Source organism: Rhinolophus ferrumequinum, chromosome 12, assembly GCF_004115265.2.
Source record: "Rhinolophus ferrumequinum isolate MPI-CBG mRhiFer1 chromosome 12, mRhiFer1_v1.p, whole genome shotgun sequence".
Taxonomy (NCBI): Eukaryota; Metazoa; Chordata; class Mammalia; order Chiroptera; family Rhinolophidae; genus Rhinolophus; species Rhinolophus ferrumequinum.
In genome coordinates this window covers 54,973,189-54,998,968 of record NC_046295.1, presented here as the reverse complement: position 1 = coordinate 54,998,968, position 25,780 = coordinate 54,973,189, and the positions used below count along the sequence as shown (strand labels likewise).

Genomic DNA, 25,780 nt, shown 5'->3' with positions numbered 1-25,780 from the left:
GAGCACTTAGTATGCGTCAGGCATAATACCAAGCCCTTTAAATGGATCATCCCCCAACAACCTGCAAAGGTATCATCTCCATTTTACAGATGAGAGAATGGGCTCAGTCAGCCAAGGTCACTCAGCTGTGAATTCGCAGAGGCAGGACCCGAACCCAGGCAGGCTGACATCAGAGCATAGAATGCTCTGTAACGTGTTTCTCTTTGCACATATCACCATATTGTGAACACCTTTTTATGTCCATAAACCTGTATCTATAGCATCCTTTAAATAACCAAACAGTCTTCCATTCGCGTGAGATACCACACTTTTATATAACCACTTCCCTCTTGTTGAGCACTGGGGCTGTTCTAGATTTTTGCTTCTGTAGATAACCATGCTAAGTAATGCCTTCACACTTCTGTATTTGCATATCAGTTATTTGCTTAACATAAATACCCCAAATCAGAGTGGTGGGGCCAGTGGGTTTGCCTATTTTCAAGGCTTGTGGTACGTTTTGCCTTCTAGAATGGTACCGTTTATACATGTAAAATATTGACAGCAGTGCCCAGCACCTAGTAAATGCTCTGTAAGTGTTAGTTATCAGTGTTCCCCCTCTAGTTCCCTCCCTAGACCTGGGTATTAGCACTTTCCTGGTTACTTTCATAATAATTCAAGGTTGTTAGTAGATTTGGGGAACCTGGGAGAGGGAACTTGGCAATCAGGGTTCAATCAGGGAAGCTGACATCTCTGAGTATTATGCAAGAGGAAGTTACTGCACAACTGCAGGAGTTGGGGATGTAAAGCTCGGAAAGGGGGAGTTGGAGGGCAAGGAGGGAGCCCTGGCATGGCTGGATGGCCGAAGGTGCTGCAGGGGGTTTGCAGTGGGAATCCGGGGCTGGAGGCAGGCGTCTGTGCCTGATGGAGGCTGGCCGAGCTGGCTGTGGTGCGGGGGGAAAAGCAAGGACAAGTTAATCTTGCCTACACTGCATCTTTCACCACCTCTTAACCGTGACACCTTTATCGCCTGATGGCCACTGCGTCACAGCCGCCGTCCAGTTCTCATGCAGAGTCCTCCTGTGGTCAGCCCTGACCCAGAGCCACACAGGGAGGGCGTCTGGGAAACGTGGTTCTGGCTCAGCCCCGTCGGCACACGAAGCCAATGCGCCCACGTTGCAGTATGCTGGACCTGTGGCGGTCATTCCTATTCCTGTTTCCCCAGGTGGCAGCATAGACAGTGTCCTGTCCCAGATCGCTGCCCAGAGGAAAAAAGCAGCCGGACTCTCTGAGCAGAAGCCCAGCCATCAGTCGAGTCCTGTTGGGCCAGCGCCCGGGTCCAGCCCGTCCGAGCTCCCGGTCTCCCCTGCCGGCGGTGGCGGTCCGGGTGGCAAGGTGCTTGTTCTGTTTCCATCTCCCCGTGTTACCTCTCATAGATTCTGGCCTAACATGGCCCACATGCTGGGGAACGCGGGTGGTGCCACAGTTCTGGGACAGGCCACTCCTGCTTTCTGAGATGGGCCGGGGCAGTTGCTGAGGTTACACCCTGAGCCCTCGCTCGTTCACCTCCCACCTGATCTCCAGGGCACCAGTGGATTCCTCATCCAGACTCATGTTGCACATTTTTGCTCATTGATTAGAGCAAAAGAGTGCAGAGTATGGGTTCAGGACCAGAGTGCCGGGATTCAAATCTCAGCCCCACACCTCAGCATGTAGGATGGGGCCTGGCCCCTGGAAAGCCTGCGTAGGTGTCCGCTGTGCGCGTTGCCATTAGTAGCACTACTTACTAATTCACCGTGCACGTCCTTGGAGCATCTGCTTTGGGCTGGGTCCTGCTAGCACTGAGGGTCCCGCAGTCAACAGGGGCTTTGGTCACCACTGTCAGGGTGTCACTACAGACATAAGCAGTCTCCCCTCACTGCAGTAGAGGCTGTCGTGGAGAAGGGAGGATGCCCTGCCTGGCTTGAGAGTGTCAGTGACGTCTAATGGCGACCTGAAGGATGAAGAGCCAGATGGAAGGGGCAGGGGTGAGGCAGGGTGAGAGACTGTTCCAGGGTGAGGGGATGGCATGTGCGGCACTCCAGAGGCCAGAGTGTGGTAGAGGGGAGGAGCTGAAGGAAGCCAGAGCCTCCCCTCCCCTCTCTGGAACCATTCCTCCATTGATGTAGCCCTGGAGGTGTCACCACATTGTTAGCAGCTATGGAGTTTGCGGTGGATGAGAAACCCCAAATGCCTCTCTAGAACGGGAAGTGTGTTAGTGTCTTCACAATGCCCACTCCACACCTGAGCCCTTCCGCCTGGGCTGGTTAATGGAGGGAGCCCCAGAATGTGGGTTCCTAGTCATGAGTGTGAACTGGCTCCTCTCCCAGGTGGTTCTCCAGGTGCCTCCCCCGAGTGGTGCAGTGAAGCCCATTTCCTCCTCTCAGAGGACCCCAAATCCAGCCACAGCCCCACTCTTCATCATATGTTCTAAATCTTAAGCTTTCTCTCTGAGAAAAGGTAGATCACCTGAGAGCTTCACCCCGGACCTTTGTCTGGAAGTGCCTCCAGAGATTGATGTTTTAATGGATGAATGAGAAATAATCTTTATTTTATATCCAACCATAAGAGTTTACACAACTCTGTTATTCAAATTCCTTTTGCTGTTGGACCTACATAACGGTTCCTTTTATAACATAGCTCCTGAAAAAGTTTCGCTCTCCCTACAGATTAGCATATTTCCATTATATTGACAATTACTTGTGTAATAGGATCTATGTAATTAAGTTCCTTTTAGAATCTGGCTTTAGGAAAAAAAGTCTCTATTGATATTTTGATATATTTTCTTTCCTTAGTAAGAATTATATAATTATTGTATTCCTCTTTTTGCCTTTGCTGCTAGGAAACTCAGCTACTCATTAAAGTAGTCTGGGTTTTGATGTAGTTGTCTTCTCTGTTGCCTAAAATTTTCTGTTTCTATTTTGATGATCTTATTAGATGTGTTAGATATTATTAGCTTCCTTTAATTGGTATTGGAAATAGGTAGGCCTCTAAGTTAGAAATTGTATTAATTATTATCTCTCTTGACTGCATCTATCATATATAACCTATATACAAGTATATTCTGTTGAAAGAAAATTGTGTCAAAAGATGCATTCAGGAAAAGTAAACTGGGGAAACGATGCAGGTCAATGATCACCTGATTTTCTTCATATAATAATATGCTGTGACCTTCAGGTTTCTGGGCTCCACCCAGCATAACTGAATGAGACTCTCAGGACAGGGTTTGGGAAATCTGTTATCCTCCCCAGAGAGTGCTGCAGCCAGCCTAGCCAGGGCTCTTAGAAACCACTGCCCTAAATCAAAGGACACCAGGAATGGGCTTTCTGTCAATGGCTCCAGCAGCAAAATGGAGACATGAAGTGCTTCTCAAAGACTCCCTTAGGAAGGATTAGAAATTAGTATTCAAAATATGAGCCTCCTGAATCTGGTATTTGTACTTTGCTTAAAACAAGCACCACTGTGATAGTGAAATATTCACAAGGCATGACTTCTAGCAAGCTCGCAAATCAGCGAGCCTTAGCAGGCACAGAATGGGGAGAATCAGAATATTTCTACACTTCCCAGATCTCTGAAAGCCCAACAGCCTGGTGGGTATATCAGCTTTCTTTCCCCACCCTAAGGCTCAATGTTTTGAAACAAAAAACTCGTGAATCTGTGGGTCGGAAGTGTAGTCTGGACTTAACTAGGTAGTTCTTCTGGTCTGGGGTGATAACTTACACGTCTGGCTGTGGGCTGGGGTGAACAGGATAACTGGGCCATGTGTGTCCACTTGGCTGTGTTCTTGTGACAATGGCTGAAGCCCTCATCAAGTTGTTTAAGCCAATCAGCACACCCAGTACAGGAGAACACACAGAGTTATGTAGCAAAGGGTATAGCTCCAGAGAGGAGTGGAGATAAGGACATTAACACAATCGATCTGCTACACTGGGGACGTAGGGAATAGTTCAGATATTTCAGAGCATCCCAAATAACCTTATATTGACCTGCCCCCGCTCCAGTAATGTTGCCCACAGGTCCCGGGTATTGTGTTTCTTTGCTTTTGCTTGGCATATATCTGTTTTGTAGGGATATACTAATTATCTTGTGCTTTATCAGAACCTTTATTATTAAAGGTCTTTCCTTATCAGAAAAAGCAGAGGGACGAATTTATTAATAATATAGGTAGCTAATTGACAAAGTCTTTCAAAACCTGAGAGAGACTTCTTTTTTGCACTTTGGGATGTAGTTAGTTAGAGGGGAGTTAGCAGGAGAGGTGCACCCATTTTCAGGCATAAAAACTGTTTATCTTAGTCTCTACTATTATACTCAAGGTATCCAATTTTTAACAAAAATTACAAGACATACGAAAAGGCAAGAAAATCTACACTCCCAAGAAACAGAGCAATCATTAGAAGACTAGCCCTTCTCTATGACTCCGGTGTTGGAATGATAATATCTAACAGGGAACTGAAAAGAACTACCATTAACATGTTAAAGGCTCTAGTGGAAAACGTGAACAACGTGTGAGTAACTACTTCAGCAGAGATATGGAAACTATAAAAAAGAATCAAATGGAAATGCTAGAAGTAAGAAGCATGTCACAGAGATGAGGAAAGCCTTTGGTGTGCTCCTCAGTAGACTTGATGCAGCCAAAAAATAATTAGTGCACTTGACAAAAAAGAGAACTGGACACAAAGAAAAAAGAGAACTTAAGGCAAAAACAACACCACCAAAAAAACCAGAACACTCAAAAGTTGTGGAATAGTACCAAATGCTGTCCCATATGGGTAATTGCAATCTCTGGAGGAAACGAGAAAAAAGATGGGGCAGAAGGAATATTTTTAAACAATGGCTCAGAATTTCTCCAAATCAATAATAGATGCCAAACGCCAGATCCAGGAAGTTCGGAAAACACTAAATAGGATAAATATAAAAATGAATATACCTAGCCATATCATATTTAACTACTGAGTAGGGAACATCATATTTAACTACTAAGTAGGGAACTCTCAAAACTCAACAATAAGAAAACAACCAACAAATTAAAAAATGGGCAAAATACCTGAATAGCTACTTCATCAAAGATAGACAAATGGCAAACATATTGAAAAGATGTTGAACATCCTTAGTTATTAGGGAAATGCACATTAAAACCACAGTGAGATAGCACTGTACACTTATTAGACAGGCTAAAATGTTTTTTAAAAGTATTACAGATACAAGAGCTGATGAGAGTGTGGAGGCACTGCGACTCTTTATTTAATGCTGGTGGGGATGCAAAATGGTGCAGCCACCTGGGAAAAGTTCAGCAGTTTCTTATAAAACTAAACATAGCTTACCCAAATGAGCTGGCTATCTCAATCCTAGGTATTTAACCACGTGAATTTTTCAAAACTTTTGTTAATGCAAAAATCTGTTGGTGAATGTTTATAGCAGTTTTTCATAATCACCCTCAACTGGAAACATCTCATCAACAAGCGATTAGCTGTGGTACATCCACGCAATGAAATACCACTCAGTAATGGAAAGGAACACACTATTGGTAGCATGCAATAACCTGAATGGATCTCAAAGGTATTATGTTGAGCCAGACCCCAAAGTCCACATATTGTGTGGTTCCATTTATATGACATTCTGGAAAAGATAAAACTATAAGGATGGAAAATGGATCAATTATTTCCGTGGGTTGGGATGGGAGAAAGGATTGATTAGCAGAGACAGCCCTGGGAATTTGGGGGATGATGGAACTGTTCTGTATGATACACAACGCGATGCATTTGTCAAAACCCATAGAATGGTACACAACAGAGTTATTGCTACTGTATGCAAATCTGAAAAAAAATAAAATCAGCCAGGAACCAAGATGGAATGCAGACCGTGACAGCAGATCTAACTATATTATGAATGACATAACCACACGAGGAGGTGGGGAAAAACTCATATGTCAGGTGGATACAGTAAGGCTAAAGTAAAGACAAAAAGAACCATATGCAAGCACTGTACTCTTGATCTTTTTTTTTTTCCTTGCAGGGATATGGGTTAAAGTCTAAAACCACTTTACAAACATATACTTCTTGCATACACATATACTTTATGTTTACACTAAGGTTGAACAAATAAATAAATATAATAAGCTCAGTTTTTAACTGTCCGAGATTGAAACAAAGGGAAATGCTAGAAAAATCCCTGTGCATGTTGGATAGAAGTGAGCGGTGTCAGTATTAGTATGAATATACATGCTTAGAAATATATATTATACACACAGGTTGATAAATAAGTGAGGTTCTGCGTGCATACATGGGCTAGTATACATCATGTATTTCCTTGCTCTGTCCACTGAGGACCTAGAGGCAGTGACAGCCCAGTAGCAATGTGAAATCTACTGCCCAGATTTTGTTTTCTAAGTACCAACCTCCAATAAAAGGGACCAGGGCCTTAGAGATATTATTTATTCCCATAGTGGGTCAGTGAAAAATGCCTGAAGCGTTTTGTGGTATCGAGAAGAAAGGAAATGCTTTTGAAACAAAAGGGGAAAAAAAAAAAGCCAGGGTATGTCACAAGGACACCGGAGCCAAGCTGAAAGGTTTCAGTGGCCAAAGCTGGAACAATTTGAGCAACTATAAGTAATGACAGTATTAGATTACAGCCTAAAGAATAAAATAAATATCCATGAGCCCATACTGATATCAATAAATAACTGAATAAATGGGGGAGAAGGAACAACTCTTACAGAAAAATTCCAAATAATAAATGTGGAAGGAATAAGGGAATTAGCAAATCACCATTAGAACAGGAGTAATTGTTTCAGACAAGATCCACCAAAGAAAAAATGCTAAAATTAGTGGGTAAAACTTTAAGGAAAAACAATATTTAGCTCAAAATATCTCCCCCTCAAATATGTATTAATTAGAAAGGGAAAAATAGTGGCTTCACGATGGAGAAAACTGGCATCACCTTAATTAGATGATGAAGGTTAACACCATCAGTAATAAGATGCTGATACTTTGTGCCTCTGGGTACCATGTGCTAAGAATGGCACATCACCTCTGTGGCCTGCCCAAAAATCCATAAGCAAATCTGATTATGAGAAAATATAAGAGAAACCCTCATTGATGGACATCCTGCAAGTACCTGCCCAGGACTCTTCAGAAGTGTCAAGGTCATGAAAGAGAAGGCAAAACTGAGGCACTGTCACAGATTGGAGGAGGCTAAGGAAACATGACAAGTCAATGCAACGTGGGATGCTGGACCAGATCCTGGAGCAGAATAAGGGTGTTAGTGGAACAACCAGTGAAATCTGAGCCAAGTCTGTAATTCAGCTAATAGTCCCAATGTTAATTTTTTAGTTTCAATCATTGTACTCTGGTTATGTAAGATGTTAACATCCGGGGAAGCTGAATGAGGAATACGCAGGAACTCTCTGGTATACCTTTGTAACTCTTCTGTGAGTCTAAAAGTATTTCCAAATAAAAAACACTTTTTTATTTAAAGCGAAATCTCTCTCTCTCACACACACACACACACACACACACATATACACATACACACAGGGTGGAATGATGTATTATTTGGTGAAAGGTGGGCAGTGACTGGAACATCACGACCAGAAAGGGACTCTTGTATATTATACATGGAAGCCACACTGCCATCTTAGAGCGGGGTTAGCTGGGACGTAAGGGCCTCCGTCAAGGACACAGTGCTCGTAGGCGCAGAACTGGCTCCCATTTCCTGACTGCGTGGGCCACTTTTTCCATCCCACCCCCTGCCTCTCTGCTCCAGGAGAGGATTCTCCTACGACTGTTCTGATAATGCTGTTTGTGCTTTGCATGTGTGTGTGTGTGTTTTTAACGTAGATTCGTAGTCCTGATGAGATGTCTCATTGCGTCCAATCACCAGTATTTCCTCTTGTGGTGGGTCTGTTTTAATCATTTCTACCCTCCAGGTGATAGCTATGTATTTGTCTTACTCTGTTCTGCAGAAACTGGAGACGAGCAAAAGGCCTCCGTCTGGAACGTCCACTACCTCCAAAAGCACATCCCCCACCCTCACACCCTCGCCTTCACCCAAAGGCCATGCGGCTGAGTCCTCCGTGTCCTCTTCCTCGTCCCACCGGCAATCCAAGAGCAGCGGGGGCTCTAGCAGCGGCACCATTACCGATGAGGGTGAGTTCCCCAGGTCCCGAGACCCCACCCTTTCCTCTTCACCACGGTGACCTGGCAGGTGCCTTTCATTGCTGTAGCCATCTTTCCTCAGGTTTCTTTGTTACAAACAAACAAAAACAGCTCTCTCCCCTCTTCCCTGAGTCTACCGTGTATTTTTTTCTTCACTGGACTTGGTGAGCTCATAGGTATGCTCCCTCAAATACTTTTGGAATGTCGGGGAGTTTTGTTAATATACACAAACATACACCCATAGAAATGTTTCTCTAACACGAGTTACATAACATTCCCTGAACCTTGTACACATCAGAATTTTTTCAGTTTCGAGTCATAGAGTCTCCATACTGGTTTAAGCAGAAACAAAAACAAAACCTGATAAATGGTGGGCTCCTAAAATGGAAGTGTCTGGGTGTGCTGCAGGCATGTCTGGATGCAGGTGCTTTGGCAGTGTTTCCCTGCATCGCTCAGGTAGGCTCTCTCTAAGTGGTGGCAAGGATGTCCCCCAGCTGCTTCAGGCTTACTTCCTCTTCCTACTAACTCAGCAACCCCCGCAGAAAGAGTGCTGCTTTCTTAGCAGGTTCAGCAAAATCCCAGGGGTAAAGGTCATTGGCTGACCTTGGCTATATTTATAACGACTTGGGTCATTTGCCCATCCTTGATGATCTCTGTGTCCGTGGGGGTGGAATGTGCTGATTGGTCAGGGCCAGGTCAGGTGTCTGCCTTTGGAGCCGGGCTCGGGGTCTGTCCTGCCGGTACTGTGTAGATTGGAAGAGGGAGAGAAGTGGTTCCTCAAAGTAAAATTGAAGTGCTGTTTCCAGAAAGAGAAGGAGGATGGGTGGTGGGCAAGCAAAAGCAGTAGATGGCCACTGCAACCAGGAGAACTTTGGAAGCCATGTGCTTGAATCACAAGGCCCTCCCTTGGGGATGATGAGGGAAGGAAGATGGAGTGGACAGCAGGGCAGGAGCAGCGGCCCTGCAGTGAGGCCCAGGAGAGAGAGAAATGTTATCCTTTAAAACTGCCTTCTGGGAGTTGGCTCCTGGGAGTGGGGAAGAGGGACGGAGGGTGTGGAGCTTTGGTGAGAGCTGGGGCTCAGGCAGGTGCAAAGCAAGGAGTATAAATCAGAGAGGTGAGGAAAATCTCATTCTGTGTGGGGGCCTCACCAAGGCATTTGTGGACACCTCACTGCAGCTGCTGGAAGGACATGCTAGACAGGTTCTGCCCAGCACGTGATAAGTCGAAATCAACTGCACAGGCTGCAGTCCGTCCTGAGTTGATAAATGCATGCTGCCGTTGGCATCCTCTTTATTTGGGGTCTGCTTTATTGTTTTGTGTTATCGAGTGCAATCATTTATAAAGCCTCAGATATTCACTAGCAGTCCCATGCCTCCCTAACCATGTTTTCTATTGTAGAGTCTTAAGCTCCCCAATCATGAATTATCCCACTTCAGAGGCTTTCAGGAATCAAAACCCCTGAAGGTATAGTTAGGTATTTGTACCCCACTCTTTTCCCTCCCATTCATTATTTAAAAAGGTTTGGAGAGCCCTAGTTGGGATGAAAAAAGAAGAGGACCTGACAATGATTTCTTTTTAGATTAATTTCTTTTCCTTCTAAAGCCTAGTTTTCCCTTCTGGAATTTCTGAGTCCTGAGGCATTGAGACCCTTGTCCTTTGGGCGTTAGATTGTCACAGGGTAGAGGCTACAATCCATCCTCAAACAGCTCTTCTTTATGATGTTTTTGTGGGAAATGTGTGGCCCCGACCGAGGACGGCGTGCAGGCCTCTGCGCTGCCCATCTTTACACCTGTGTCCCTCTCTCGAGACTCCTCCTGCTGGGAGCCGTGAGGCCTGTGACGGAACCTGAAGCCTCATTCCTCCCATGCAGGTTTCTGGGGCAGGCGCACTGGGTACCACCACCTGTGCTGGGTGTGAAGGTAACTCATAGTCAGCCAGGGGAGTCAGATGCATTCAGCGTAATTACAGTAAAGGATCGTAACAGTAGATGGGCTGAAACCTGTGTGACCAGCAAAGTACAGAGTACCGTGGCAGGCTCCACTGAAGAGCGGCCCTCGGGCTGGGCCACCAGGGCTGAGAGGAGATGGGGCCGTGGTGAGCCAGAGCTGATTGCCAAACTTAGAGAAAATGATGAGCTGGGGATTAAACACAGCTATTAAAAGTCAAATTGTAACAACAACCAAATATTAAAAAATTAGAAGACAAAAAAGGAAAAACACAAAACAAATTTCTTGTGATTTTTATTTGCATTTCTCTGATGATTAGTGATGCTGAGCATTTTTTCATGTGCCTGTTGGCCATTTGTATGTCCTCTTTGGAGAAATGTCTGTTCAGGTCCTCTGCCCATTTTTTAATTGGATTGTTTGCTTTATTTTTGGTGTTGAGTTGTATGAGTTCCTTATATATTTTGGATATTAGCCCCTTATCAGACGCGTTGTTTGCAAAAATCTTCTCCTATTCAGTTGGTTGCCTCTTTGTTTTGTTGATGGTTCTTTTGCTGTGCAGAAGCTTTTTACTTTGATATAGTCCCATTGATTTATTTTAGCTTTTACTTCCCTTGTCTTTGAAGTCAAATTCATAAAATCCTCTTTGAACCCAAGGTCCATAAGTTTAGTACGTACCTATGTTTTCATCTATGTAGTTTATTGTTTCAGGTCTTATGTTTAGGTCTTAGATCCATTTTGAGTTAATTTTGGTACATAAAACTGAAAACAGCAAAGGAGCAAAACAAACAAATGAAGAAACAAAAACTCATAGACACAGAATAGTTTAGACACAGACCAGAGGTTAAGGGGGGAGGGGAGTGGTAGATGAGGGTAAAAAGTTCTCCTTCCATTTGATGATGGAAGGAGAACTGACTCTGCGTGGTGAACACACAATATATAGATGATATATAGATGATGTATTACAGACTTGTACACGTGAAACTTATGTAACTTTACTAACAATTGTCCCCCAATTAACTTTAATAAATAAATAAATAAATAAACAAATAAATAAAATTTAAAACAAATTACATGAACTTATAATTAAATTAATTATATTAAATATAAAGATACGTAGTACTTCAAAGAAAATTATTTGCTGGGTTTTAGTGCATTTTACTGATATCTATGCTCTTGAGATTATTTATATTGTTTTACCTATACGGTGGCAATATTATATAATGACATGTTACTCCTGTGCATCTCTTCCCAATTCCACTTTCAGGAACATACCTTGGTAGGTTGAAATCGGCTATGATGGGGGTATTTACACCTTAGAAATCAGCAAACACCAGCAGTCAGTCAGGACTTGATTTATTGTTTCATAGATCATCTAGACATAATCTAGACAGTGATGGGCAAAATGGTGATTATGCAGGTTAAATGTAAAAGTGTCATGCCTGTAGCCATTATATTGTGAATAGCACACAAAAATTTGAGAAAATATTCTTCGAATTCGAAGATTTGTAAACCATTATCTTATTCAGCACTTGTTCACCTGAAGTTCTAGCGCACATCTTCATCGTTTCATTTCATCTTACATGTTCATGAAAACAGAACAACTGTTCACCAACCTTCATGTTGGAACTACACTCATTGTTTCTGAGTACAAGAGTAGGGCAAAAATCAATGAAAGAATTCAGTGAGGTGCCTGAAATGTAATGAAAACATTGGCTATTGGCATTGCTAACAGAGTATTGTATAATTTATTATTATGTCAATTGTGTGTTACATACTCTTTATTCCAGTAAGACCTGCAGTAAACATATGTACCTACATACACATGCATACATTTTCCCTCAAGAGCCAGCTGTTAAACATTTACCAGCACCTCACTGTGGAGGGAGCTGGCATGGGGAAGGAGCAGCTGCAGCACAGGTTTGGTGTCACCAAACTACAGTGGATTATGTCTGGGTTGGAACTCGATTCACCTCGTACATCCTAGCTCAGTAGCAGATCTTCCGTGAGGGCTTCTCCAGTCCCCTGGCTTGGGTCAGCTGTCCTCTCCGACCCCAGATCCCCTTGTTCATGCCCATCATCATAGAACTCACCACCCATGGGAGAAGTGGCAGAGCGGGAGGAGTAACACAGACCCGGTAGCCAGACCCACAGGTTTGAATCCCAGCTCTGCCGTAGACTGGCAGTATGACCCACTCAAGATATGGTACCCAATCTTTCCATGCCTCCCTTTCTCATCTGTAAATAATGACAGTAATAACAGGGTCTACCTCATAGGGTTGTTGTAAAGAGCAAATGGGTCAGCCACGTACAGGGTGCCTGAGGGTGAGCAACGTGCATCAGCTCTTGACCTCTTCATTATGACTCCGCAGCCACACGGAGCCGCTTCACATCAGGGACCTTGCCATCCTTGCATTCCCAGCATGTGGTAGCCACTGTTGCATGAGTGAATAAAAGCAGGAATGCTGGCCTCCTACCCTCCAGTCCACTCTTCTGTGCTCTGCGCCCACTGCCCCGGGACCTTTGCACTTACTATTCTCTCTGCGTGATGCTACTTGGTGCTTTTCCCTTGATACCTGCACATCTCGCTGCTTCACATAGTGCTCAGCCGTCACCTTACAAAAGAGGCCTTCCCTGACCGCCATCTGTAAAACGGCCTCCTCCCACCCACCGTCAGCCCCTCCCATGCCTCTGTGTTCTTCCTCGCTGCCTTTGGCCTGTCAACCTGCTTGTTGTCTGTTTTTGGTCCCTGTTGAGTCCCCCGGATAAAAGCAGCGCCTCCTGCTTTTATTCTTACTGAACGTGTGAATAAATACTCCTTCAAGCTCCCCAGGCGCTGGTCTGGTTTCCTTTCTTTACTCGCCCTGCTTTGATATCTTGATACCCAGAATCTTCTCTTTTCTCCTGGTCTCTGCCCCTTGGGCTCCGCTGCTCCACTAAGATGTCCTTCCTTCGGGAAGCTCACAGTCTCCACACACTTGTACCAGAACAAATCCTGCCTCTGGTCTCTAGCCCACCAGCCAGTTCTCTGAAGTTCCTCCTCTGACTAGCTGAGGACTTGCTGGCATTAGCATTTACTGCAGGTGTAGCAACCAGCGGTCAAGGAATCATAATTGAAAACTGTTCTGGATAGAAGGCGGAGTCTTAGTCTCAGCAGCCAGAACTCCGAGAACTTGGTGGTTGCAGCTGTTGGAGACTCAGCCTGGCCGTGAGCAGCGCTGTTTTCTGTCTGCACAGCTCCCTTTGGGGCTTTGGTTGATGCCCAGGGCCAGCCCGGAGGGGAAGAGTGTGGCCTCCAGCTCCAAACGCAGGCTCGCAGCTAGATCTGCTTTCTGTGTTGGGCTTTCTTGTAGAATTTCATTTGAAAAGAGATTACCGCTGCTTTATGAAAGATTGAAGATCACTCTTTTGATATATTTACCAAATTCTAAATTGTGTTTTTCCATATCTTTCCCGCTCGAAGATGAACTGACTGGAATCCTTAAGAAATTGTCACTTGAGAAATATCAGCCCATTTTTGAGGAGCAAGAGGTAAGGATGTTCTTTTTGAGTGTCGGTTTAAATTTTAGTGTAAAAAAAAAAATTGTCTAAATATGTAGCTTTTCATTCTGCCGGCCTAGATTGATCTTTTTCAGTGAGACAGCTGAAGAAATAGAATTCGTGTTCAGCACATTTAGTTCAGTTCATTACAGTGAAATCCTGGGGACCTTATGGCTTGTTGTAATAGAATTTTGTAATTTTGAGCACTGCTCTGCTCATAAAGTTTGTGTCTGTCCTGCATACGCTTGCCAGAGGGGATTGACGGGTAGGCTTTTAGGTTTAAAGCAGGTCAAAAGCAAATCCTAATAAAATATCTGGAATAGGAGTCTGTGTTAATCTGAGAACATCCCTATTTGCTTAAAAGCACTCACAATCACATATTTAAAATATTGTTATTCTGCGTTTCCCAGTTCTCCAAGTGTTAAACATACAGTTACCATATGACCCAACAATTCCACTTCTAGGTAGGCATACACCCAAGAGAATTGAAAACATATGTCCACACAAAAACTTGTACGCAGAAGTTCATAGCAGCATTATTCATAATAGCCAAAATGTAGAAATAACCCAAATGGCCATCAATTGATGAATGGATAAGTAAAATGTGTTGTCTTTATACAATGAAATATAATTTGTCCATAGAAAAGGAATGAAGTACTGATCTGTACTACAATGTGGATGAACCTTGAAAACTTGATGCTTAGTGAAAGAAGCCAGACACAAAAGGCCACATATGGTATGATTCCATTTATATGAGATGTCCAGAATAGGCAAATCTGTAGAGACAGAAAGTAGATTAGTGGTTGCCAGGGAATATGGGGAGGAGAGAATGGGGAGTGATTGCTAATGGGGATGAAAATGTTCTAAAATTGAGTGTGGTGATGATGGTTGCACAACTCTGTACTGAAAATCACTGAATTGTATACTTTAAATGGATGAATTGTATGGTAGGTGAATTACATCTCCATAGGCTGTTTAAAAAAATTCCCGTTTTGGCCAAATAAAATTCCTCGGCAGCCCACGAGCCACTAGGATATAATCACTGGTTTTAGAACATTCTGTTGCCTAGTTTAGTACAGGACAACTGGCATGGATACAGTAGCAATCACGAGTGTCACTCATTGTCCCCGATAAGCTTGAGATGCAACTGAGTTTGTGTTTTGATTCAAGAAGCAGAGTGGGATGCCGTGGCTTTCTTCCTCGATTTGCTTTTCTGCCCTATCCTTCCTGCCTCCTTGGCATTTTAAATTTGAGCAGTGATTTTTCTCATCATCAAGAAAATCTTTTCTGTGTGCTGACGGCTGCTTGCTTCTGTGTTATTAATGTTCTGTGCCTTCTCAGGGGCTGGCAGTGGGGACTGGGTGTGGGGGTCTCTGCCAGGGGTCTGGGATGGTGGGGGAAAGGGAGTGTCCTGTGAGACCAGGACACACGGGTTTCAGCCAAAACCACGCCACTCTTTGATTCAGCCCCTCAGCACCTTGTGAGCTGTAAAGTTCGAGAGGAGCTAATTGTTGTCGGAAAGGTGGGGGATGCCTGCGTCTTACAGGACGCTTAGGGGTGGAAAAGGGAGCAGACCCTTCCCCACTGACTCAAACCTGGTTCAAGAATTGTTTTTTTAATCCAGGAAAGTAAAATGACTATTAAATGAGAGAAGGAAGGATGGCACGTAGGGTATTTGGGGCACAGGCAGGAAGGACAGAAATGTTAGGGTTTTTCCCGTAGAAACCAAGGGCTGTGTGGCTTTGAGATACCCTTATTGTGAGCCCTGCTCCACCTCGGTTCTCCGTGGCCCTTCTTTCCGTATTGCTTCTGCTTGTTTTATTTTTTCATCTGTCTTTCCACAGTCTGCATCTCTCTTGTCTTCTGGGGGGAAACGTGGTGAGTACCGCCATCTACCCACATTTTCTGTGCAGTAGCCAATATTGTTAAAAGAGCAGCAAAACTGGAATTCACTTTCTAACAGCAGGACTTGGATTTTTACCCACTCTAGCCGCCCAGATGCTGCCTTGGAGACTTTCCTTCCTTGTTTCATTTTCGGGGTATCTTTCTAAGATACACCTATCCTGAAATCCCAGGGCTAGCGCTGAGGAGAGTTAGTTCTTTATGATATCTTCCACTAAACTTTCAGCATAAAGCAGGAATCAGAACTAGTAAGTCCTAATTAATTCACTACTAATAAGCACTAATAGCTCATAATCATGATATTTCTCTTGTGGTTGGGGAAAAATAGGTGTGGCATTTTTCCGATGGCAAAAAAAACCGATGGCAGCGAGTCCTGCTTCTTTCTCCCCAGGTGGATATGGAGGCCTTCCTCACACTTACCGATGGTGACCTGAAGGAGCTGGGTATTAAGACAGATGGATCCAGGCAGCAGATTCTGGCAGCGATTTCGGAACTGAACGCAGGCAAGGTATTGTTCTCAGTCTTTTTTGTTTGTTTGTTTTCTGTTTCAAACCGCTGAGAGCCTCGCTGGGATCTTAGGCCCTTGGTATTCCTCAGGACCTTTGGGGTCTAATTTCATGTTCTCCGGCATATCTAGCAGAGGCTGACCCCACTTGCACACTTCTCGTGGCCCAGTCATTGCTCTCCACCTCCCAGTGTGGCCTGTTCCTTTTCCAGATCTCTCTTCCTATAAGGTTGTTTCTCCTTAGATTCAGCTAAAATATTCCCTCCAGTAATATCAACCCCCAGGGCTGGGTATCTGCCTCCAGACGCAATGGAAGCAGAACCATTGGTTAAGACATATCCTGCGGTCATGGCGACCTTCGTTTGAATTGCAGCACCTCCACTTACTCGCTGTGTTACCACGGGCAAATCATGCACCTCTCTGAGCCTCACTTGCCTCGTGTGCAGGGCGTGGGTGGTGGCATTGTAACCAGGACTAAAATGCCTCGTAGAGCTCCTGGCACACAGAGACCCGTCAATCAGTGTTGTTATTGTTGGCATCCTGCATTTTTGTCTAATGTTAAATTTCTGTTTCATCAGCTTTAAAGCTGAAGAATGGTAATCCCCTCTCACCCCCATGTACCCAAAGGCACACATGGGCAAAAAAAACAAACAAGCAAAACACACGGAAAAGCAAATCACACTCATTCTGCAAACATTAGTCGTCCAGTGTATCGGGCTATTCACACTTCTTTGCCTTCTCTGCCTTTTTCCCTAATATGGGCTGGATTTTTCTGTCTCTCGTTCCAACAGTGGGTACTACTTGCTTATTTGTTGCTTTTTCACACTTTACCTAACAGCTCCCCACTTGTTGAGCAATAGCACCCTGTCTGGGATTTTGCCATTGTAAATACTGCTGTAGTGGGCATGGCTGCCTCTTTCCTTTTTCTTCCCGGGTTTTGTTCTTCAGACTGTGTTCCACAATACAAGGTTATGTCAGAGAGTGTGACCGGTATTACGGTTCTTTCTGTATATTGCTAGGTATGTACAGAAATATTGAACAGATTTGTAGCATCGACAGCAAATAAATATTCATGTAGCATTTTATCATTCACATACATTTCCTCAGTTAATGGGCTCAGTTGATCCTTTGGCTAAGGAGGTACAGGACCCTTCTTCCTCCTACCCTCCAGAGGCCAGAAGTGTGAGCCAAGGAGAGGATGGAGATGGGGAAAGCCGCGCTTCCACAGGAAAGGTTCTGGATGTAGAGCCAGTGAGGACCGTGGAAGCATGAGAGGGTAGAGGAACTGGGTGTCCCTAGAGCCTGGGTTGGTAGACGGTAACTACTAATGCTTCCAGAACCCTCCCTCTGCCCCTGGTGGCCATGGCCTCCTTGGCCCAGGATCTCTAAAGGAAGACAGGCTGGGCTGGTTTGAAAATCTTAGGAAAATTAACTGGAATCATCAGAGTGGACGATGTGGCATCTCGAGAAGCTGGGATCCAAAGGAGAGCATTTTTCTTAAAGCTTGTATAGACTGGAACGATTTTTCATTTTCTCTGAAATTCATCACCCCCCTACTCTACGTATTTCTGTAACATCCTATGCTAAACAGGGCCCCATGTAGAGACGCAGAAGTGACAGCTATCCATGGTTGTCTTAGGCAGTTTGGGCTGCATAACAAAGTACCATTGGCTGGCTGGCTTGTAAACAACAGAAATCCACTTCCTGCAGTCTGGAGGCCGGCAGTCCAAGATCAGGATGCCAGCATGGTGCGTGCCGGTTTGGGTTCTCTTCTAAGCTGCGCACTGCTGACTTGTCTTGTCTCCTCACATGCCAGAGAACAGAGAGAAGCAAGCTCTCTCCTGTCTCTTCTTATAGGGCACTAATCCCTGCCCTCATACGTCATGTAAACATAGTCACCTCCCAAACACCATCACATTGGGGGCAGGGTTTCAGCATGTGAATCTGGAGGTGGGGGACATAAACATTCAGTCCATAGCAGGGGTCTTCCTTGTGGAGGCCCCAGCTGACCAGCTCCCATCCAAGAGACCCAGGTGCTTCTGACATGCCAGGCCGTGGGAACTGGTTAATTTCATGCATGTCCTTCCCACAGGCACGTACCCTGCAAAGTCAGGCCATGCCACTGGGGATAGGTACAAGGGGGAGGAGCGGGTCTGAACTAATCACTGGAGAAAGAAAGGCCATGGTATTCGAGGGCAAACAGTCCCAGACAAAGTCCTGTGGAAGTGAGGACCATGCCCCATCGTGTGTCGTAGAGCCAAGGCATGACTGGGAGAAGTTTAATATTACAAAACCAAGTTCATCTGCTGCTGCACTACCCAGGTTCCAACGAGCGAGGAAATCCTCAGGCGGAGGGTGGCTTCCAGGAGCCCTTTGGATGCCCTGGGCCTCGGCTGCTCTGGGCCGGACCTGCCGAACCCCAGCTGCAGGGGCTCCTGCCTTGACTGCTACAGGGCATGTGCTTTCCCTTCGAACATTCATCCTTTTTCTTCTGCAACACAACCTTGGCCAAGAGAGTGCCCGTTGTGGCTCAAATGCTCTGGACACATTTGAGAACCCAGGCGGACATGTGAGAGAAGGGATGCCCAGCTTTCCTTGCTCACTGTCTTTTTGGCTCTGGTCTACAGCATGCTGGAGGGTTGTGGAATCACTTTAGTGGCTCCCAAGCACCATTTTAAAACAGAATAGAGTAGAAAATATCAACATTCTTTGCCGATAGGAAGGGTCAAATTTGTTTCATATATTTATGTGTAACAGGGTTGTGATATAAAGCATATTTCTTTCACAATCAAAAAAAGTTTGAACATTTTAGCCTAAATTAAAAAAAAAAAAACAATCATTGAAAACCTGGCTTAACCATAAAAAAAAAAAATCAGTAAAGCACTGTGGACCCTCAGCTTGCAAGCCATGTAACTTTTGCATAAACCATTGTAGTATTCAAGTTGTGATATGTATGCAAGTCTGCTTATTACTTTGTTAGTTTCACACAGTTTTATATATGTTGGAGAAGGTTCCCAGAAATGATGACCTGAGTTTCACCTTTAGTTGGTCCTAAGCCACTGATCCTTTCTGTTCCCAATTAGTTATGGTTATCATAGCAGTACATATTCATTTTACTAAATTTGCACAATGCCAAAAAGGTCAATTTTTAAAGAAACCTCAATCTAACCACCCAGAGGCCAATGCGTTTCACCTTTGGGAGGATCACTCTGCAGTGTTTTGTGCCAAATGTTTCTCTTTATGTGGTTGAGGTATATTTGGATCTATAAGTTCAATTCTACTTTCTTCGTTTAACATTAAATATACGCAGTTACCCATGTCATTAAGAACTCTTTATAATATAATAAATTTGCATGGATGTACTAAACTTATTTTCTTTAATTCCTACTTATTGGATATGTAGATATCCGAAGTTTCGATAACTAGTGTTGCAATGGGCAGTTTTGTGTGTAAGGCCTTTTGGTTATCTGCTCAGAATAGATGTCTAAAAGTGGAATTACAGCGTCAGAGAGTCTGATTCCAGGTATTTGTTATCGCTGCCTGAATAACTTTCCAGAGAGAGCCAGTGAACATCCCCAGCAGCTGTAGGTGTGAGAGTTTGGTTTGTTTTTTTAATTTTTATTAATTAGATAGGCGAAGGAAAAAAATGCGTCTATTTTCATTTGCATTTCTTTAACGACTAGCTAGACCAAACACTTTTTTCTACTTGTAATGGCCTTTTGCCTTTTCCCTTTGGAGAATTATGAGGCAGGTCCTTTGAAACTCAGGTTTTTAAAGGGCAGTTACCATTATCATGTTCAATCAATCGGTTGTGGATGCGGGAGCGGTTGTGGTTGTCATCATCCGTGGCTTCCTCCTAAGGTTAGGAGGCGGAGAGTGCTGGGACCCGGGCTGGGCCTGTCCTCAGTTCTCAGGCAACTAAGGCTAAGGCGGCGGTGTCACCCCTCCTCTTTATGTTTTCACCGTCTGCAGTTCGCACAGCGTCACCTCATTCATTATCTCAGGTTGAGCCTCACCAGAGCCCCAGCATGTGGCATTATCCGCATTTCACAGGCATGGGCACTCAGGAGCAGGGGGTCATGGCTGAGACACCCCACTAGTGAGAGGTGGAGTGGGGACACGACACCCGCTGTTCTGTCCTCTGCCCCACAGCCTTGGTTTGTGCGGATGGAATCCTGACAGCATTTGTCCAGCTTATTGAAAATGTCCTGGGAGGACTGGCCTGAAGGGAGACTCTCACTGCCTGCTCAGGTGTCGGGGAGGCCACGTGAGGGCCCGTGGTCTCTGCCTGGGAGTCTGGAGAGGGACTCCTCAGGGGGTGGGTAGTTCATGAGATGAAAGAGAGAGTTTGAAGTCTGGGCGCATTCACTGGACTTTTTCTTTTTCTTTCACTCCTGGCAGAGAACAGAGATTATTCATTTTTAATTTGCTTTACATTTTGACCACACTTATTTGTTGTTTTTAAAAATATATGTTTAAAATATGTATATATATGTTTATGTTTATGTGTGTGTGTGTGTGTGTGTGTGTGTATATATATATATATATATTTATATGTATGTATATTTAATCCACACTGCTGCCTTTTGAGGGCAGGACCTGTAGGCCTCCTGCTGCCCACACAGGGTCTAATGTCAGCAGCAACCATTTGAAGTACTATTATCCCCATTTTATAGATGAGGAAATCAAGGCCCAAAGAGATGAAGTATCTTGCTCAAGGTCACCCAGCTAGTAAAAGGGATTTGAACCCAGGCTGTTTTATTCTAGTCTCTGTTCTTAACTTCTGCGTATCACTGCTAAGGTATTCAGTGAAGATGTTCTCGGGGCTTAAAGAAACATCCATATCCCCTCTCTTTTCCTGTCTCAAAATGTGTGTGCAAGGGGCAAGGGTGGGGAGATCTTGCAGGGCTGGGGTGAGAAGTGAGTCACGGTGAGGAGGACTCTTGACTTCTTTTGGGCAAGGGGGCGTAAGGCTGTTCAAATTCTCCCTCGTAGCAGAAAGAAGTTTGGCTCCCACTGAATTCCCTGGAAATCCGAGGGCTGGAAAGACTCACAGAGTGAGGCAGGGGAGGAGACCCCCGTTACAGGCTGCGTGACCTGGGGCAAGTCAGTCCTGCTTCCTGGGCCCTACCGTCCAGCCTCGCCCAGGGGACCGGCTCCTGGTATCTCGGGGGCCTCTGCAGCCCTTGGCACACTGTGGTTGTGGGTGCTGGGGGAGAGCCTGACTCAGAGTGTTTTTATTAAACTTGGTACTCTCTCAATTAGGTAATTTATTTTCCCCAAGACGCCCATGGGTTTTTCAAGTATGAGTTGAGCGTTAACAACACTGTGTCAATTGAATTAATGGTTAAGAGATTTAACAAGACTTTCTGTGTCTGTTTTCAATTTCCTCCACAGGGACGTGAGAGACAAATTTTACAGGAAACCATTCACAACTTCCATTCTTCCTTTGAGAGCAGCGCCAGCAACACCAGGGCCCCTGGAAATAATCCCTGTGCATGACCCTCCCTCCGGGGATCACCGGTGTGAGCTGTTTGAATCTCAGTACTGCCTTCACACAGCCTTCCGGGTTCCGCTCTTCCGGGTTCCCTGACACACACCATGCTTTGTCACACCGCTGTGCCTTGGTCACGTGGTTCCCTCTGCCTGGAACCCCCGTCTTCTCTACCCTGCTGTAGTAGTTGGTGGAGTTCGTTGCTGTAACAAACTCCAACACAGTAGAGACTTATTCTCTCATAAAGTCCAGTATGGCTGCTTCTGCTTGGCAGGTGGTTTCACACAGTGATTGGGGACCCAGCTCCTTTTACCTGTGGCTCTGCCATTCCCAGGGCCTCAGAGTCCTTGCTTCTGGGTGGCAGAAGGGGAAAGGGATGGTGAAGAAGACACAGCCATTTCTTAACTGCCTTGCTCTTAACTGCTCATATTCCATTGGTCAGTAGTCACATGGCCGCACTGGATACAGAGGGCCCTGGGAAGGGTAGTCTTTGTTCAAGGAGGAGCTCACAGCAACACCTCTACACTTAGTTGGGGAGTGCATGTTTTGCCAGATTAGCCTCCTCTGCCACATCTTCCCTTAAAACTTCTGACTTGTCCTTCCCCATGCCAGTCACCTATCAAATGAAGCCTCTTGAGGCCCTTACGCAGAACCCACCCCTCTAGCCCCTGGGCTCCCTTACTGATTTGTATATAACTCTGCTCTAGCACTTCACTGCACCTACTGCACACCCCATACAACAGGTATGCAGGATGTCGTATGTTGAATGCATTTTTCTTCATCGCAAAGGCAGCCTTTTATGTAGGAAAAAAGAGGAGGCTCATTGTGTGATCTTGCAGGATCGCTTCTCTTTTCTGGCCGTCAGTTTCCTTGTCTGTGGTTGGGCAAGATGATGCTGTGATGCTCCACACAGCTCATCCCTTATCACTGCAGGGCTTTCTGCACTTCAGTGGGAGCAGAAGACCCTAATATATTACACGGTGGAAGGACTTCAGCGCCCACATTTTCTAGGCAAAGAATTTGGAATTTCTTCTAGACCCCATTAATGCTATGTTCCTCAGAAGCGCATTGGCCCCTGTAGTTTTCTACCATGTTATATTAGAAGGGCTCTGACTTTTAAATGTAGCTTTCTGAAGTGTTTCCAAGCAAGTCATTAATTCGTCCAACCCTTGCTGCATTTCTGTCATTTGCTGGGTGCCGGGGATTACAGAGATGAGCCAGAGCCAGTCCCCACCCTTGAGGACCTCAGCTGGCAGGAGAAGACATGAATGGATGATCCGATCCCAGACTCAAGGGGCAGGATGGTGGTGTGGAAAGAGCTTGCACTCTAGACTACGACTCAGAGTTCAGATCCAGCCCCGTGCTGGCCAGCTGTGTCGCCAGGGATGGGTTACTTAGTTGGAGCTTACAGCCAGTGTGCATAAAGTACTTGGTCTGCGGGATGAACCCAATAGACGGCAGCCTTCGTAGAATTCTCTTCTTTACCATGAACTCTGCCAGCCATGTGCTGGCTTCTTGAGAGGTGCAAGCTGTCTTCTCGCCCTCCTACAGCCATGGACACCCATTCCTGCTCCACTGGCTTTCAGTGGCAGTCGTTACCTCATTGCCCAGAGCCTGATCGTGTTCTCCCTCTGCCTGTCAATCCAGTGGGTGCTGTTCCTTCTTCATCCTCCCCTTGTCTCTCCCACCTGCTGAAGCCAACGTTCCCCTTGAGTTAGCCATCACTGACAGAAGCCTTTATACTTGTTCTTGTGTCCCAGCCTTCTTTACGGAGACACGGTCATTGGACACCAACTGTGGGCGACAGCTTAACCTCAGTGTCATCCGTCCTCACTGTCCCCCTGGAGGCTGGCATCTGCACATCGGGGAAACACAGGGAGGAGTGAAGCCGCATGCCGGTTACACACCCAGGAGCAGAGCTGACTCAATGGATCTGGTGGGCTTCCCCACAGACTCCTAGAGGCTCCTGGCGTTAGAAGCACCAGGGATTCTTGCTGTTATAGTGTACTCACATCTTCAGGGATTATGGACAGGCCTGGGTCTGTTTGCCCATGAAATATATGGAGTTACGTGCCGTGAGGTTCTGTGCCAGCTTGTCTCTGTTGTCCTGGTCTTTCCATAAGCCTGGTGTTTGTGCAGCTTCTACTTAGGTAAGTTTGATTGAACACCCACAATACCTGGGAGCTATGCTTGGTAGCAGCTTTCCACAAATGCAAACCTCCGTGATGTCTGATGACCCGAGACAGAGCAGGGCTGATGATTCCCGTTTTGCAGATGGGAAACCCAAGGCTCAGAATGGAGGCTTCTCATCTTTTCCGCTGCACTCAAGTGGTTCTAAGGCTTTTTCTTCCAGGCAGTTTGTGTGCTGGTTAGGGAGAGATCTCTGGTACCCTTTCTGGGCCATGATCCTTTTTCTGGTGACCCTTCGCACCCCCCATGTGTCCCTTTCTCCAGGAGGCTGTTCCCCTCCGTGGTGTTTCCCTTGCCTGAAGACCTTCATCAGCATTTCCCCAGCTGTGTTCCTTGGAAGACTAGTTCCACTGAATGTTAATACGTTTTTAATAAAGAAAAAGAGGGGTGTATGTGTGAAATTGGGATAAAGCTCTGATCAAATAGGATTGGCAGGCTGGTTTATAACCCAGTTACGTGATCGTCTTTGCTGCAGGACATCGACAACCTCAGCACAGCAGTGAGTGTCGGGCCTCTTGAAGGGGCCTGTGGCTTGTAGCATTTCCCATACGTTTGATCACAGACTGCTTCTTCCTGATGCTCTTGGAAGGTGAGTTCCTTGGACACTAGCAGGGAAACCTTGCTTTGACTGGGACAGTGGCAGCCATGAGGCCTCACTGCCCTGGGCATGGGCCAAGGGGGTGCTCAAGGGCTTCCGTTGGGTCAGGGTTTTTGGTAATGGCTTCTCTCCCCAGCAGCTTTCTGCAGAGGTGGCCTACTTGGCAGTGAGACACTGAGGGGAGAGGATCCTGGCCAGGACCCTGCTCAGAGGACTCTCCGTGCTGCAAGGGAAAGGCCACTGTTTCCCCGTTTAATGGTGTCCTGCCTGGCACTGGAGGCTAAGGCCTGCCCGCAATGGCCAGGGGGAGGCTCCGGCTGCCTTACTTCAGTGCCAGACGGTTGCATGGAGACTGCTGAGTTGTACTAGGAAAATGTTTAGTTTTTCATTCACCAAACGTTTACTGAGCATCTACCCTGTGCCCGCCGCAGGCTGATGCTTTAGATCCAGAGATGAAAACACTTGCCTCTGCCCTCAGGGGACCTACAGAACCTTAGCGTAGACAAGCACGTAAATACAATGTTGTAGTGCCATGTGAGGAGTCTTCTAATAAAGGGGTGTACGACGTCCAGGGCTGAGAGGATGTCGTCAGTGATGCCTCAGGCTTGTCTAGAGCTTGAGCTGGTCTGAAGGGGTGGCAGGGAAGAGAAAGGGCATCCCAGGTTGGGGGCTGTGTGTTCAAAGGCAGGCAGCATATTTGTGGATTAAGTATTGTCAAGGGTAAGTAGATGCCTGTTTTTCTGATTTCTGATTCTTTTTGTGTAGAAGCAATTTGTTACCCTGGGAAGAGCACTGATGGTAGAGTCAGCCCTACCCATGGGTTTTTGGCTCAGCCACTGCTTACTGGATAGCATCAGGCATATTTCTTTTGCTCCTGGAGCTTCTGTTCCCCTTTTGGTTACAAGGGACTAGCACTTCCCAAGGTGCTGAGTATCAGAGGAAGGTGAGGAAGCCCTTTTCACACCTGTGGAGTTCTGCAAATGGGAGAAGTCTCCAGGATGGGTCCCTATTTGAAATCCCCTCTCCCCTCCCACCTGCCCCGATGTACTACTCATGCCTGGGTGGCTGAGGCCGGAAGCAGAGGTAGCAGCAGCTTAAACAGCCCTGCTGGCATCGGAGCCCTAAAGATGTAAGGGTTGGTGCTGAATCCCCACCCTCCAGCTGTGTCTGACTCTGGGACTGCCAGCAAGGTGGACAGAAAGGAGCAGAAAGGCCTTCCAGCCAGTCGTAGGAGCTGGTCCCGCAGGCAGAGGGGAAGCAGGAAAGCCCTCCAGTTTGCTGTTGCCTTAGAGCTGCTCAAAGACTCCGCTGTGCAAGCCAGGCCCAGGCTGCACAGCTGTGACGTCCACATTGGCCTGTGTTTCCAAGAAAGTGCCTCTTGCAGGCCTGGGACCCATCATGGAGAGATTTTGCAGCTCAGACTGTGTAGCACCAGCCAC

The 25,780-nt window shown here is 45.9% G+C and overlaps 1 protein-coding gene across 1 annotated transcript in view; it reads left to right on the top strand.

Moving 5' to 3' along the window:
- The window catches only part of ANKS6 (ankyrin repeat and sterile alpha motif domain containing 6), a 44,829-nt gene extending 23,030 nt beyond the window's left edge, over nt 1-21,799 (top strand). The window contains exons 11-15 of the mRNA XM_033123841.1: nt 1,202-1,371; nt 7,976-8,159; nt 13,576-13,643; nt 15,946-16,062; nt 21,457-21,799. Of these exons, the coding sequence (XP_032979732.1) occupies nt 1,202-1,371; nt 7,976-8,159; nt 13,576-13,643; nt 15,946-16,062; nt 21,457-21,561 (644 nt within the window). The 3' untranslated portion in view covers nt 21,562-21,799. The remainder of the gene's footprint in view (nt 1-1,201; nt 1,372-7,975; nt 8,160-13,575; nt 13,644-15,945; nt 16,063-21,456) is intronic.
- The last annotated feature ends 3,981 nt before the right edge of the window (nt 21,800-25,780 follow it).